The 13389-nt window shown below is 35.2% G+C and overlaps 3 protein-coding genes across 3 annotated transcripts; all 3 read left to right on the plus strand.

Moving 5' to 3' along the window:
* The first annotated feature begins 143 nt into the window (after positions 1-143).
* LOC114722869 (PI-PLC X domain-containing protein At5g67130-like) lies at positions 144-1393 on the plus strand. The gene is made up of 4 exons (XM_028908988.1): positions 144-608; positions 695-918; positions 1121-1207; positions 1303-1393. Exons 1-4 carry the CDS (start codon positions 293-295, stop codon positions 1342-1344), a joined length of 669 nt encoding a protein of 222 aa, XP_028764821.1. The 5' UTR covers positions 144-292; the 3' UTR covers positions 1345-1393.
* Positions 1394-5946: 4553 nt separating this feature from the next.
* LOC114722970 (PI-PLC X domain-containing protein At5g67130) lies at positions 5947-8567 on the plus strand. Its single transcript, XM_028909093.1, has 8 exons — positions 5947-6196; positions 6295-6417; positions 6907-7044; positions 7156-7254; positions 7335-7638; positions 7725-7948; positions 8147-8233; positions 8329-8567. The coding sequence occupies exons 1-8, from the start codon at positions 6107-6109 to the stop codon at positions 8368-8370; spliced, it is 1107 nt and encodes a 368-aa protein (XP_028764926.1). The 5' UTR covers positions 5947-6106; the 3' UTR covers positions 8371-8567.
* Positions 8568-10075: 1508 nt separating this feature from the next.
* On the plus strand, positions 10076-12171 carry LOC114722964 (transcription initiation factor TFIID subunit 8). The gene is made up of 2 exons (XM_028909084.1): positions 10076-10354; positions 10707-12171. The coding sequence occupies exon 2, from the start codon at positions 10825-10827 to the stop codon at positions 11959-11961; it is 1137 nt and encodes a 378-aa protein (XP_028764917.1). The 5' UTR covers positions 10076-10354; positions 10707-10824; the 3' UTR covers positions 11962-12171.
* Positions 12172-13389: the final 1218 nt, after the last annotated feature.

Below are 13389 nucleotides of genomic sequence, written 5' to 3' on the forward strand. Positions count from 1 at the left end.
CCAGCAGCTAAATGTATGATATTTAACCTTCAACCTCTAGATCATGCCTTCGTTTTCTGTCTTTCAAGTCATGTTTAATCTCACTCACCTTTCTTTATCCTCTCAAAATGATTCATTTTTGAAGAACGGAGTTCGAGCACTAATGCTAGACACATACGATTTTCAAGGAGACGTGTGGTTATGTCATTCATTTGGAAGAAAATGTCATCATTATACAGCTTTTGTAAGTAAACGCGTTTGTTTTATTTTCATAGTTTAACACAGAAAAATGCTTGACTCGATTCTGTGATAAATGAGCAAGCAGGAACCTGCTCTAGATACCCTTAAAGAGATCGAGGCGTTTCTATCAGCGAACCCCTCAGAGATTGTGACTCTGATCTTGGAAGATTATGTTCAAGCTCCTAATGGCTTAACTAAGGTCTTCACTGATGCTGGTCTCATGAAGTACTGGTTTCCTCTCTCAAGCATGCCCAGGAATGGTCAAGACTGGCCCCTTGTCAGTGATATGGTTTCCAAAAACCAGAGATTGCTTGTCTTCACTTCTATCAGATCTAAGGAACAAAGTGAAGGCATTGCTTACCAATGGAACTACATGGTTGAAAACCAGTGTAAAAACCACACCATCCTCCAGAAAACTCTCTCCTTTTCTCTGTACCAAAGTGTTAAACTATTTATGAGGCTCTCTTTTGTGCAGATGGTGATGGTGGAATGAAAGCAGGAAGTTGTCCAAACAGGGCAGAGTCATCTGCTCTTGATGACAAAAGCAAATCTTTAGTGTTGGTGAACTATTTTCGATCTACACCAGTTAAGCCAATCACTTGCAAAGATAATTCTGGAGATCTCGTTAACATGTTAAGTACTTGTTATGGTGCTGCTGGCAACAGGTGGGCTAACTTTGTTGCTGTTGATTACTACAAGGTAATTTTTTTTTTCCAGTACTCTTCTCTTCCAAGAATTTGATTGTTGATACAACATGGATGATCTGTGTAGCCAACCCCATTTAGTACGATAAAACCTGTTGTTGTTTTCTTCTCTGTCCCTTGTAATATTTGCTGTTAAAGCTTCCGTTTTTGGAGTCATATACTGTAAGAGAACACTGATATGATTCTGATCTGCACAGAGGAGTGAAGGAGGAGGATCGTTTCAAGCTGTGGACACTCTAAATGGGAAGCTTTTGTGTGGGTGCGACGATGTCCATGCATGTCTGGTAGAGCATTCTTACTCCCACTTGCGTGTTTTGTTTAAGAGGAGAATCTCTAAGTTTGCCCATTTAATCATGAAGTTTGATTGTCGTGATTTCAGCCTGGGTCAACCTCACAAGCTTGCTCATCAGCACCACAGTAAGTAGGGCGACAGGTGCAACAAGGTTTCGAACACGTTAATCTTCATTTGTTTAAAGCCCCACTGTTGCTCGCGTCGCTGGGGATTGGCGTGCAATTATGCAACACTGTTATTACTTATTAGACAGCAACAACGTCTATACATTTAACCAAAGAAAAGAGAAAGAATGAACATGCAAGAGCATGTTGTTTTCTTGAGTTAAAATGTGCAGTAAGGGTCTCAAACACCTTTTCTTTCTTTGTTTTTTTTGGCCAAAAAACACCCTTTCTTTCATTCTCACAATTTAATGGGTAACTAAATAGAATAAGTAAATTTGTCATTAAAACCAGTTATTGAGGTGCGATAGCCAATCCACTTAAATATTTTATGAAGCATATCATATAACTTAATGTGGGGCTTAATATCTCGTACCATCAAGCCCCATCAAAATTTTTTCAAATGTAAAATCTTTTACTAATACAATATTGTGTCAAAACACTCTTCTCACAAGAATTATTCATTTGTAATTGGATACAAGATTTGTTATGTCTAACTCAAATATCAATTTTTTGTTTATTTTTAATTCATAATTATTATTTATTTTAGATGATACTCGAGTACAAAATGTTTAGTGAAGACAACATTTTAATTTTCACTGAAAATAAATTATCTACGTTATATATTCAATTTCTTTTAAAACAAAACAAATGTTGAAATAAGAAAATGGACAAATAAAATTATAAGAAAAATTAAAGTTGACTCTTCTCAATTAGGAAAATATATTCTTTATAATTGAATTTTAAAATGCTTTAATATGGCAAGCAGTTATAATTGGAAAATCACTAAAAAAACCATAAAAATTATAAAATCACAAATTAGACGCGTTACAAGACTCGTATAGGTTTTACTGTTCTAATAACAATCAAATGGCAAATGAGAACAATTTTTTTTACAAAATACCTTATTTACAATATTGCAATTTCTATGGTCTTTTTTGTGATTTTTTTATTATTTTAATCAAGATCATCGTTACAATTGGAGCGATAAATTAATAGCGATTTCACTGAAGATTATTTCAATTGAAAATAGTAATGCATTATATTATTACTATATAAACAAAAAACAGATACAAGGCACAAGCTAAATTTAAATGATACAAATTTCCAAGACTAATTTATTTATTTTATTTTTCCTGAAATTAGCAGGCATTCTCGTTGATCATCATCATCACCGCCATCATCATCTCACTTTTTTTCGTACCGTCGTAATAACTTGACTCACATAAAATAGGTATCGCCTTTGCATTTGAAGCCGAACAGTGGGCAATTCTGAAGGGACTTGAGATCACTTGGGATCTGGGTTATAGAAGGGTCATCATTGAATCTGATGCTCTAAACGTGATTTTGATGCTAAAGAATGGCAGACTCTCACCTAATGCCAGTCTGCTAGTTCTCCAGATTCAGACGGTAATGTTGCGTCCTTGGGAGCTCAGAATTCAGCATACCTCTCGGGATAGGAACCAGCTTTCGATAAACTTGCAAAGGAGGGTTTATTGAAGTCTTCCATCTTTGATGCCTGCCCACTGCCACTGCAGGACCTGGCTTTAAAGGAATGTTTGGGATTTAGTCCCCCGTGATTTAGTTTTCTGTTTTCGTTTTTTGGGCTCTGCCCTCTTATGTGTGTGTGTATATATATATAAAAAAAAAAAAAACTGGAGGGGCCAAATGTCAGCTCAGTTTCAGACTCATCCATGATCTCTATCTCATCACCTTTTGATTTAGAAAGAGAAGCACCTACCCCGTGAGCCACCTCTGTTTTTTGTTTTGTTTTTTCCCTTTCCAGAAAACAGATATCAAGAGAGCCATGATCTCTATGTCAAGGAAATTCTCAATGCAATGCCAATGATGATGATGCATAGTGAGAACATCCTAATTCTACGGCGAAGATGATAGCTTTTAAAAAAAATTAAAATTAAAATCACATGTCCAATCAGCCGCCTGATCAACATGCCATGTCAGAATAATAAACGGTCTTAATAACTCATAAGCAAATTTAATACTTTTAATTGTGGGTCCGGGTCCTTAATTATTACTTTCGGTCCTAATTATAAGAACCAGTTGACTAATTTGAGGAGATTAAGGAAATAAGTTGAGTTAGTTATTTGTCCTAAATAGGTGTTGTCTTCTCTAAAATATCATTGCTAATCAAGTGTATTGACTAGAACTATCATTGTTAGAAGGGCTACTTTGGAAAAAATGTATAAATATAAAAGACAGTGGATTGAGGTTTTATATTTAAGACTAAAATAAAAGTCAAACAGAATCTTCTATTAAGGATTAGACGTAGTATTAATTAAACTATAAAAACTAACGTTGTAAATGGAATAAAATTTAAGAAGCCAAAATCTATTATTTAAAATCATATGAAGTAAAACTAAAATGAAAAAAAAAAGATATAAAGACTAAATATTATATTAAATTTTTATGACAAACAGGACAAGTACTGATTAGTCTTGCTAGCAATTCCATGACGTGACCTGATACATTTAGAGAGGGAGTGAAAATGCAATAATAACTAACGGAGACAACATCATGCATAGGAGTTTAAACTGTTATTGATTTATCTTTTGTTCGGACAACTATTTTTGTAGTCTTTTAAAATTAATTATTGAAGTTACACCATTCCAGAACATGCTGCGAGAATACATGATGCATTTAATTATAAAATAAATCAAAAAAATATAACATACTTCTTATGTTTACTATAAGAATTACTTAATTAATTTGAATGAATCGAAATAAATAATTAATTAATTATAATAAATATGACATTATCTACTTAAAGGCCAAAACATCTTAATAAAATATTAAATTATATACTCCTCCGGTCCTTAATATAGAACCCAATTATTGAATTGATTTTGATCCTAAATATAAGACTCATTTCTCATATTTATCAATTTTATATAAATTATCTTTATAGATACTCCCTCAACCATAATCAAGTAGAAGAGGGAGATGTGATATTAAGAAAGATGATTATGGTGTTTTAAGAAAAATATGTCATATTTTTTTATAATTAACTAATTTACCTAACTTTCTTAATCTAATCAAATTAGTTAAATAGATCTTATATTAAGGACCGGATGAGTATTGGTTTATAAGTTAACTAAACCAATTTATTAAAAAAATAATGGTAAATATAAAGATATTATATTTACAACCAAATCGTATATGGGAGAATTACATTCAAATCCCACAGAAGAGAAATAATCACTAAAAGGTCTCAATAACAACCTGAGCAGCCTGTAATGACAAGTCATACAGTGAGAATGACAATTTATGGGACTTGTTTTTTAATTATTTTTCTTGTTTGGGATCTTATTGTAATTCTCTCATCTTATATTTTCAGTTGCTTCTTCTAAGGCCCTGAAGGAATAAAAAAGGAGCACAGTACATATTTTGACGGGTCTGAAGGTGACGTACGCTTTTGGATGAACATAATTTGCTGATGACACGGGGAGTATGAACGACCTAAGACAACGCGGCAAGCAAACAACATACGAAAGTTGTTCCTGGGGACCAACGTCTGGTAAGGGCGGGTGTGAACATAAACATCTCTTTGTCAGCTTCAACCAAAAAGTCGGGTGTGAACGTAAACATCTCTGTCAACTTCAACCAAGAGATGGATTAGCCTTTAATATAAAAATTTGTTTGATTTTTTTATTTTAAATATTAGACTCAAATTCATGTTATATGTTATATTTATCTAATTTTTTTAAAAAATAATTCTTATCATAATAGTAACTTTAATCAATACACTTGATTAGTAAGAATATTTTTAAGAAAAACAACATCTACTTATTACAAATAATTAAAGTAACTAATTTTTTTTAATCTATTCAAATTAATCAACTAACTCTTATACTCCTTCGGTCCTTAATATAAGACTCATTTAACTAATTTGATTAGGTTAAGGAAGTTAGGTAAGTTAGTTAATTATAAAAAAAGTAACACATTTTTTCTAAAATACCGTAATCATCTTTTTTAATACCTCATCTCCCTCTTCTATTTGATTATGGTTGAGAGAGTATCTATAGAGGTAATTTAGATAAAATTAATAAATATGATAAATGGGTCTTATATTTAGGATTAAAACCAACTCAAGAATTGGGTCCTATATTAAAGATCGGAGGAGTATTAAAATTGTATCAATTTAATTTAATTTAATTTAATTCTCACAAGCCTCCTCTGCTCCTACTCGCCGAAGACTGATCCTCGTGGATATCCAAATAATATGCTGCTCTCCATTATGAATTCATTATTGATATCAATCAATTATTATGGGATTCTTTTTCATTGTTGAAGTGTACGTTGCATCTTAAACAAGTTCATTCACCTATTGAAACAGAAGTAATTGTTGTCCTCTCCTCTTCACCCATTAAGGCAATTCATGTATTAATATTAACCAGGGTGGATTAACGGCAATATTTTCTAGTCATTTGTCAAACCTAAATTGTGTATTGTGCCACTTATCACCTAAATGATCGGTTCCCACCAAATAACCGACAAAGTTGAACAGTTATTGTCGAGGATTCGAATTAATCTTCTTTTTTTATTACTTTCCATTTCTCCTCATCTTGGCCCGGCTTGTTCCTGTATCTGAGAAATCAATGATTTTCCTTTGTTCTCTCCGCCGGCACCGAAAGTTCTTTTTTTGGGGTGTTTTCTGACACGAATCAACATAAAACCACCTTCCTTGCAAAACCCAATTGATTTCGTCCAAAATGGGGTCTCTTCTGCGCTTCCTATTTGTCATATCTCCCTTGTTTTACGGTGTCGCTGCTGCTGCTTCTTGCTCTGGTGGAACTTGCAGGGTCTGTATCTTCCACCCCTTCTTCATCAATCCAATTCTTTCGTCTTTAACTTTCCTTGTGAACGATCTCTGTGGTTTAAATTTGAAATCTTTCGCTAGCTTCTTGATGACTGTTCGTCTGATCGAGATTGTGGTTCGGGCCTGTACTGTTTCTCGTGCCCTCTTGGATTCTCAGGCTCTAGGTGTGTAAGATCAGCCATTACAGACCAGTTCAAGCTCATTGTAAGTAGGATGCAATATGTGTGTGTGTGTGTATCTCCCTATCTTTTCGCCTGATTCTTAGCAAATTGCCATAACAACGCACTCACAGTCCTCATCAGAAACCGCGTCGTCGTTTAACAATCATCAGTTAACTTTTTGATTATTTGATTCTGCTATGTTTTCTTGGAAGGACTATGGCCCCATATATAATTATCTAATCCAGAATGGGTCCACTTAACAGTAGATTTTTGTGAATACATAATTTTTTGTATACAGTGTATTTTTAGTCTCAGTACATCATTATTAATTTAGTTTATTATCCACTCTTCACTCCTCTCGTGTCAACATCAGTTGGGTATATCGACCTGTAAGGAGTCTGATCGGATTTATCATATATCGAATAAAGATTAAATTTATTCAAAATATCTACAATTTCTAAAATTTGATTGATACAGGAAATTTTGAAGGCAGATTATATCATTTTTTTTTTTTTTTTGGTTGTGGCAACAGAATAATTCTCTGCCTTTCAACAAATATGCATTTCTGACAACACACAATGCTTTTGCCATTGATGGAGAGCCGTCTCACACGGGAGTTCCTCGGTTAACAGCCACTAACCAAGAAGACACTGTCACCCAGCAGCTAAATGTATGATATTTAACCTTCAACCTCTAGATCATGCCTTCGTTTTCTGTCTTTCAAGTCATGTTTAATCTCACTCACCTTTCTTTATCCTCTCAAAATGATTCATTTTTGAAGAACGGAGTTCGAGCACTAATGCTAGATACGTACGATTTTCAAGGAGACGTGTGGTTATGCCATTCATTTGGAGGACAATGTCATGATTATACAGCTTTTGTAAGTAAACGTGTTTGTTTATTTTCATAGTTTAACACAGAAAAATCCTTGACTCGATTCTGTGATGAATGAACAAGTAGGAACCTGCTCTAGATACCCTTAAAGAGATCGAGGCGTTTCTATCAGCAAATCCATCGGAGATTGTGACTCTGATCTTGGAAGATTATGTTCAAGCTCCTAAAGGCTTAACTAAGGTCTTCACTGATGCTGGTCTCATGAAGTACTGGTTTCCTCTCTCAAGCATGCCCAAGAATGGTCAAGACTGGCCCCTTGTCAGTGATATGGTTTCCAAAAACCAGAGATTGCTTGTCTTCACTTCTATCAGATCTAAGGAACAAAGTGAAGGCCTTGCTTACCAATGGAACTACATGGTGGAAAACCAGTGTAAAAACCACACCATCCTCCAGAAAACTCTCTCCTTTTCTCTGTACCAAAGTGTTAAACTATTTATGAGGCTTTCTTTTGTGCAGATGGTGATGGTGGAATGAAAGCAGGAAGTTGTCCAAACAGGGCAGAGTCATCTGCTCTTGATGACAAAAGCAAATCTTTAGTGTTGGTGAACTATTTTCGATCTACACCAGTTAAGCCCATCACGTGCAAAGATAATTCTGGAGATCTCGTTAACATGTTAAGCACTTGTTATGGTGCTGCTGGCAGCAGGTGGGCTAACTTTGTTGCTGTTGACTACTACAAGGTAATTTTTTTTTCCAATACTCTTCTCTTGCAAGAATTTGATTGTTGATAGAACACATATGATCCGTGTAGCCAATCCTATCTAGTAGGATAGGACTTGTTGTTTTCTTCTCTGCCCCTTGTAATATTTGCTGTTAAAGCTTCCGTTTTTGGAGTCATATACTGTAAGAGAACACTGATATGATTCTGATCTGCACAGAGGAGTGAAGGAGGAGGATCGTTTCAAGCTGTGGACACTCTTAATGGGAAGCTTTTGTGTGGGTGCGACGATGTCCATGCATGTCTGGTAGAGCATTCTTACTCCAACTTGTATGTTTTGTTTAAGAAGAGAATGTCTAAGTTTGCCAATTTAATCATGAAGTTTGATTCTCGTGATTTCAGCCTGGGTCAACTTCACAAGCTTGCTCATCAGCACCACAGTAAGTAGGGCGACAGGTGCAACAAGGTTTCGAAGATGTTGATCTTCATTTGTTTAGAGCCACTGTTGCTCGCGTAGTTGGGGATTGGCATGCAATTATGCAACACTGTTATTACTTATTAGACAGCAACAATATCTATACATTTAACAAAGGAAAAGAGAAAGAATGAAAATGAAAGAGCGTGTTGTTTTCTTGGGTTAAGATGTGCAGTAAGGATCTCAAACACTTTTTCTTTCAATCTCACAATTTAATGGGTAACTCTATCGTTAAAGCTAATTATTGAGGTGCGATAAACGATCCACTTAAATATTTTATTAAGTATATCATATAACTCAATGTGGGGCTTAGTATCTTGTACTATCAAACCCCCATCAAATTTTTTTCAAATGTAAGATATTTTACTAATGCAATACCGTGTTAAAACACTTTTTTCACAAGATTTATTTATTTGTAATTAGATACAAGATTCGTTATGTCTAACTCAGATGTCGATTTTTTTGTTTTTTAATTCATAATTATTATTTATTTTAGATGACACGAAATGTTTAGTGAAGACAACATTTTAATTTTCACTGAAAATAAATTATCTACGTTATCTTATATATTCAATTTCTTGTTGAAACAAGAAAATGGACAAATACAATTATACTCCTCCGATCCTTAATATAGGACCCAATTCTTGAGTTGGTTTTGGTCCTAAATATAAGACCCATTTCTCATATTTATCAATTTTCTCTAAATTACCCCTATAGATACTCTCTCAACCATAATTAAGTAGAAGAGGGAGAGGGGGTATTAAGAAAGATGATTATGGTGTTTTAAGAAAAATGTGTCACTTTTCTTATAATTAACCAACTTACCTAACTTCCTTAATCTAATCAAATTTGTTAAATGAGTCTTATATTAAGGACCGGAGGAGTAATAAAAATTAAAGTTGACTCTTCTCATCGGGACAATATACTCTCTATAATTGAATTTTAAAGTGCTTTAAATATGACAAGTATTTACAATTGGGAAATCAGTTAAAAAAACCGCAAAAATTATAAAATCACAATTTAGAACTTGTTAAAAGACTTGTATAGGTTTTACCATTTTAATAACGATCAAATGGTAAATGAGAACAATTTTTTTTTTTTTTACAAAATACCTTATTTACAATTTCATGATTTTTATGGTCTTTTTTGTGATTTTTTCTTTGTTATTAATATATGATTTTTTTTATCATTTTAATCAAGATCATTGTTAAAATTAGAGTGAGAAATTAATAGAGATTTCGCTAAAGATTATTTCAATTGAAAATATTAATGCATTATGCTATTACTATTTTTAGTTTTAATTATAAGATGTCGTTTGTAGATTACAAATAAAATGTTATAATTAGGACCGGAAGTAGTATTATATAAACCAAAAAAACACATACAAGGCACAAGCTAAATTTAAATGATACAAATTTCGGAGACTAATTTATTTATTTTATTTTTGTGACCAGCACTAATTTCCAAGAAGAAAGGAGAACACTCCAAGAAGAAAGGAGAACACTTCATCCATGGCTTCTGCATCCTAACTGACTTTTAACAGAAACAGAATTTCAGTTATGAATGTCGTACATTCGACTAAAACGATGTCGTTGAAGCTTGAGATTCAACAACCAATCTTTCTCATTTTTCCAAGTTTAAAATTCCAACACGACTGTTCGAGCGTGATCCTCCGCCTCGGCAGCTCCTTTCCAAAATCAACTCTTTCCTTCTTTCTCTCTCGCGCTGCTTCGCCCACCCTCTCCGCCTAGTATCCTTTTCTTCTCGATCCTGGGCTTTACGAGGGTTTAAGCAAAACCTGATATAAACCCTAAATTGTTCGTTTTCTTCCTCATTTTTCCGTAATTGCATATTTACTCTGTTACGGTCTGTCTCATTAATTATTTCTGACCGCGTTTTATTTTCTCGGAGTCTTTTTATGCAAGAGATCGAATTAAGACTTGCAAATCACTGGTAAGCCCGAAACTGTTTTTCAATTAAATTTCCTTCGTCGGACTCCCCTTTGTTCATTTGGCATTCAAACAAAGACCAGCTAGGGTTTCGGCTGGTTCTTTATTATTTAAAAATTTTTGGTATCTTGATTAGTAGTTTAGTGGGCTTCCCCTAGTAATAAAGCTGAGGGGTCTTGCTTGAGTAATGGATGGATTTTTTTTTTTTTTTAAATCCGTATTGGTGGGAAAATGGCTCCCCATGAATAGTCAAATCTTTGCTTTTTGGCGGAACTCTGTTAATTACTCTTTTCTCTTCCTTTTCTTCTATCATAGAATGGAAATCTGAAATTCCATTTTTTTCCCTACTTTCTCAGTGATGACTATGATTGAGGGGCCGAATGAATCATAATGATTTGGCCCTTGAGATTTTTGGAGTGAAGAATGGTGCTTTTGGGCGTTTATGTCATGTTCAAGTGATGTGAAGTGCTGAATATGGGCGATGGTGCTGGGGAGACTGGAAGACAGCTTGAACAACCAAACACGCGGAGAAAATTGGGTGGTGATGACTTTGCCCAAGCAATTGCAAAGGTCGCAGTAGGGCAAGTATGCGAGAGTGAGGGTTTTCATGCCATTCAACGGTCATCTCTTGAAACACTATCTGACATTGCAGTTCGGTATATTCAGAACGTTGGGAAAACTGCACGTTGCCATGCTAATCTTGCAGGTAGAACTGAATGCAATGTTTTTGATATCATGCAAGGGTTAGAAGACATCGGATCTGCTCAGGGATTCTTAGGTGCCTCAGTTATTGATCATTGCGTTGGAAGTTCAGGCATTGTTCGGGAGATTATTCAGTTTGTGACTGAAACTGAGCCAGTTCCATTTGCCTATGCCGTCCCAAAGTTTCCAGTTGTGAAAGAACGGGTACTGACTCCAAGTTTTTTACAAATAGAAGAAGAGCCTCCTGCAGAGCATATACCTGCTTGGTTGCCTACCTTCCCTGACCCTCAAACATATTCTTGGTCACCTACAATGGATAAGAGAGGGACAGAATCTTATGTTTCGAAACTTGACCTGGAAAGAGAGCATAGTAAGGGGGAGCGGTATTTGTTAAATTTGCAGCCACAGATGGTATCGAATGTGGCTGAAAAGTCAGCATTGATTGAAACAACTAATGCAAAGGGGAAAAAAGTAGCAGGGGAAAGTAACCCGTTTCTTGCTGCCCCTCTGCAATTTGGGGAGAAGGAAGTGGCTTCTGTGACCCCTCCACCTAAGCTTTTCAATGATGTAGCTGCAGCAAACCCTGCTGCGGAAGATTTTGTTGAAGACAGATTTATTTCAGTGCTGGACACATTTGCTCCAGCAATTGAAGCTATGAAAAGCTCACAGTGTGATTTTGATGAAGAGCAGAGTAAGCTTCTTTTAAATAGGAGGCCTCATGTGCATTTCAAGATTGGAATCAAAAAGAATTTTGTAGGTAGGTTGGTAGACTCTGGTCCGCAAAATGAAAACGATGAGAAGACTCTCCCGCGGTTTGTAATGGAAGGTGAGAAGGATGATAGGAAAAAGAGGGCAGAGAAAATTCTGAAGGAATCTTTGGAAAATCCAGATGAGCTTGTTCAGTTGTAATATATATTGCTTTTAGTGAACTTGTATACTTGTTCAGGAGACTGTTGGGATAGCTAGTTCTGGGATAGTGAATTCTAGGTCCTTGTCTGCTTTTGGGGATTATAGGATGGGTATTACTATTTTGCAGAGACATGTTCCCACTTTAACAATCTTTGAGGTATGTGCTTGTCAATTGCTTGGCAAATCAGATCATTATTCTTTTCATTGAAATTTGTTCTCATTCTTTTAGATCTTACACTAAACAGCATTTGAAAGTAACAATAATGATTTGTAGCTGTTGCCCTGAATTTGGGCACCACAACAGCCATCTCGTGAAAAATAGTTGACTTCTTCTTCAACTTGTTTATGAACACTTGAAAGAAGAATATGTTCTTCTAGACTTGTTTTATCACTTAGATATTTTATTGGAGGCCTACCTGCATGTCATGTACATGCTACCTATAGCATGTCTTGCCATAACCTACATTCCTTTTTTTTTTTCGGTATCCAAACATGAGTTCACCTCACATTTCCTCATATTGTAATAAAATGTGTGCTGGAGATGACTTAAAATATTAAGCTTGGTAGTATGCTTTGTCTTTTACTGGTGGTTGTCAGTTGTGAATCCACACACACACACGGAAAAGGATAAAAGTTGGCTGGTGTTTTAATGTAAGAGACGTCTTGTACTCTGTTCTTTTAAAAGGGGGGTTGCTTGTATTTCAGTATTTCTGAAATCTCAAGTTTCTTCTACAGACCATTTTATATATGTGAGCATCTGCGCACCCGGGCAAAATATTCTATTTACTCTATGAAAGAACACAGATGATGTTGAACACGATTACTTGTTCTTGATGGGTCTTAAAAAGTTGATATTTCCTGAATCTTAGCAGGCTTCGATCAGGCAGTGGGTATGGGAATTATCTTCCTGCGTCATGCAGCTATGTTGAATATGGTTGTTGGCAATATGCCAGTTGAGAGTAAATAGATTGGGTGAGTATCGGTCCTGCTGCAGCTATGCTGCCTTTGAGAACAGAGCATCATGTAGTCCTGAAAGCCAGACAGATGTACTGGTTCCACGACTGAATCTAATAATTGAAGACATATAGAAATCAGCTCGCTGATTACTTATATATACATTTATATGCATTTCTACATGTATTTTATCAACATAGGAATATAAACACATGAAAAGAAGAAGAGGTTAGATGGCCACCGATTGTTCTGCATGAATTCATATGAAAGGAGGGTTACAATGTCAGTCAAGTATTATGTATTGCCAGAAAAGGAAGGTAAATGAAGACAATATTTCTTGTAAAACTGCTTAGCCATCATTCCTACTTGGGAAACAGCAGTTGTCTGCAATGCTTGCCAGGATGATTTGCCACTTCACCTCTCACAACTTCGGTTATCAAATCTTTAAAGATCAACCGTTCAATATCTAACGCT

The sequence above is a fragment of the Neltuma alba genome, unplaced genomic scaffold, assembly GCF_004799145.2.
Source record: "Neltuma alba isolate B1F8T4 unplaced genomic scaffold, ASM479914v2 tig00012116_pilon, whole genome shotgun sequence".
Classification (NCBI taxonomy): domain Eukaryota; kingdom Viridiplantae; phylum Streptophyta; class Magnoliopsida; order Fabales; family Fabaceae; genus Neltuma; species Neltuma alba.

Excerpts from the sequence above, each read along its gene's own strand:
- LOC114722869 (XM_028908988.1), top strand. The coding sequence starts at position 293 with ATGAGCAAGCAGGAACCTGCTCTAGATACCCTTAAAGAGATCGAGGCG. Across the intron at positions 609-694 it reads CTACATGGTTGAAAACCAGT|ATGGTGATGGTGGAATGAAA; the intron begins GTAAAAACCACA and ends TCTTTTGTGCAG. Across the intron at positions 919-1,120 it reads TTGCTGTTGATTACTACAAG|AGGAGTGAAGGAGGAGGATC; the intron begins GTAATTTTTTTT and ends TGATCTGCACAG.
- LOC114722970 (XM_028909093.1), top strand. The coding sequence starts at position 6,107 with ATGGGGTCTCTTCTGCGCTTCCTATTTGTCATATCTCCCTTGTTTTAC. Across the intron at positions 6,418-6,906 it reads CAGACCAGTTCAAGCTCATT|AATAATTCTCTGCCTTTCAA; the intron begins GTAAGTAGGATG and ends TTGTGGCAACAG. Across the intron at positions 7,045-7,155 it reads CTGTCACCCAGCAGCTAAAT|AACGGAGTTCGAGCACTAAT; the intron begins GTATGATATTTA and ends TCATTTTTGAAG.
- LOC114722964 (XM_028909084.1), top strand. The coding sequence starts at position 10,825 with ATGGGCGATGGTGCTGGGGAGACTGGAAGACAGCTTGAACAACCAAAC.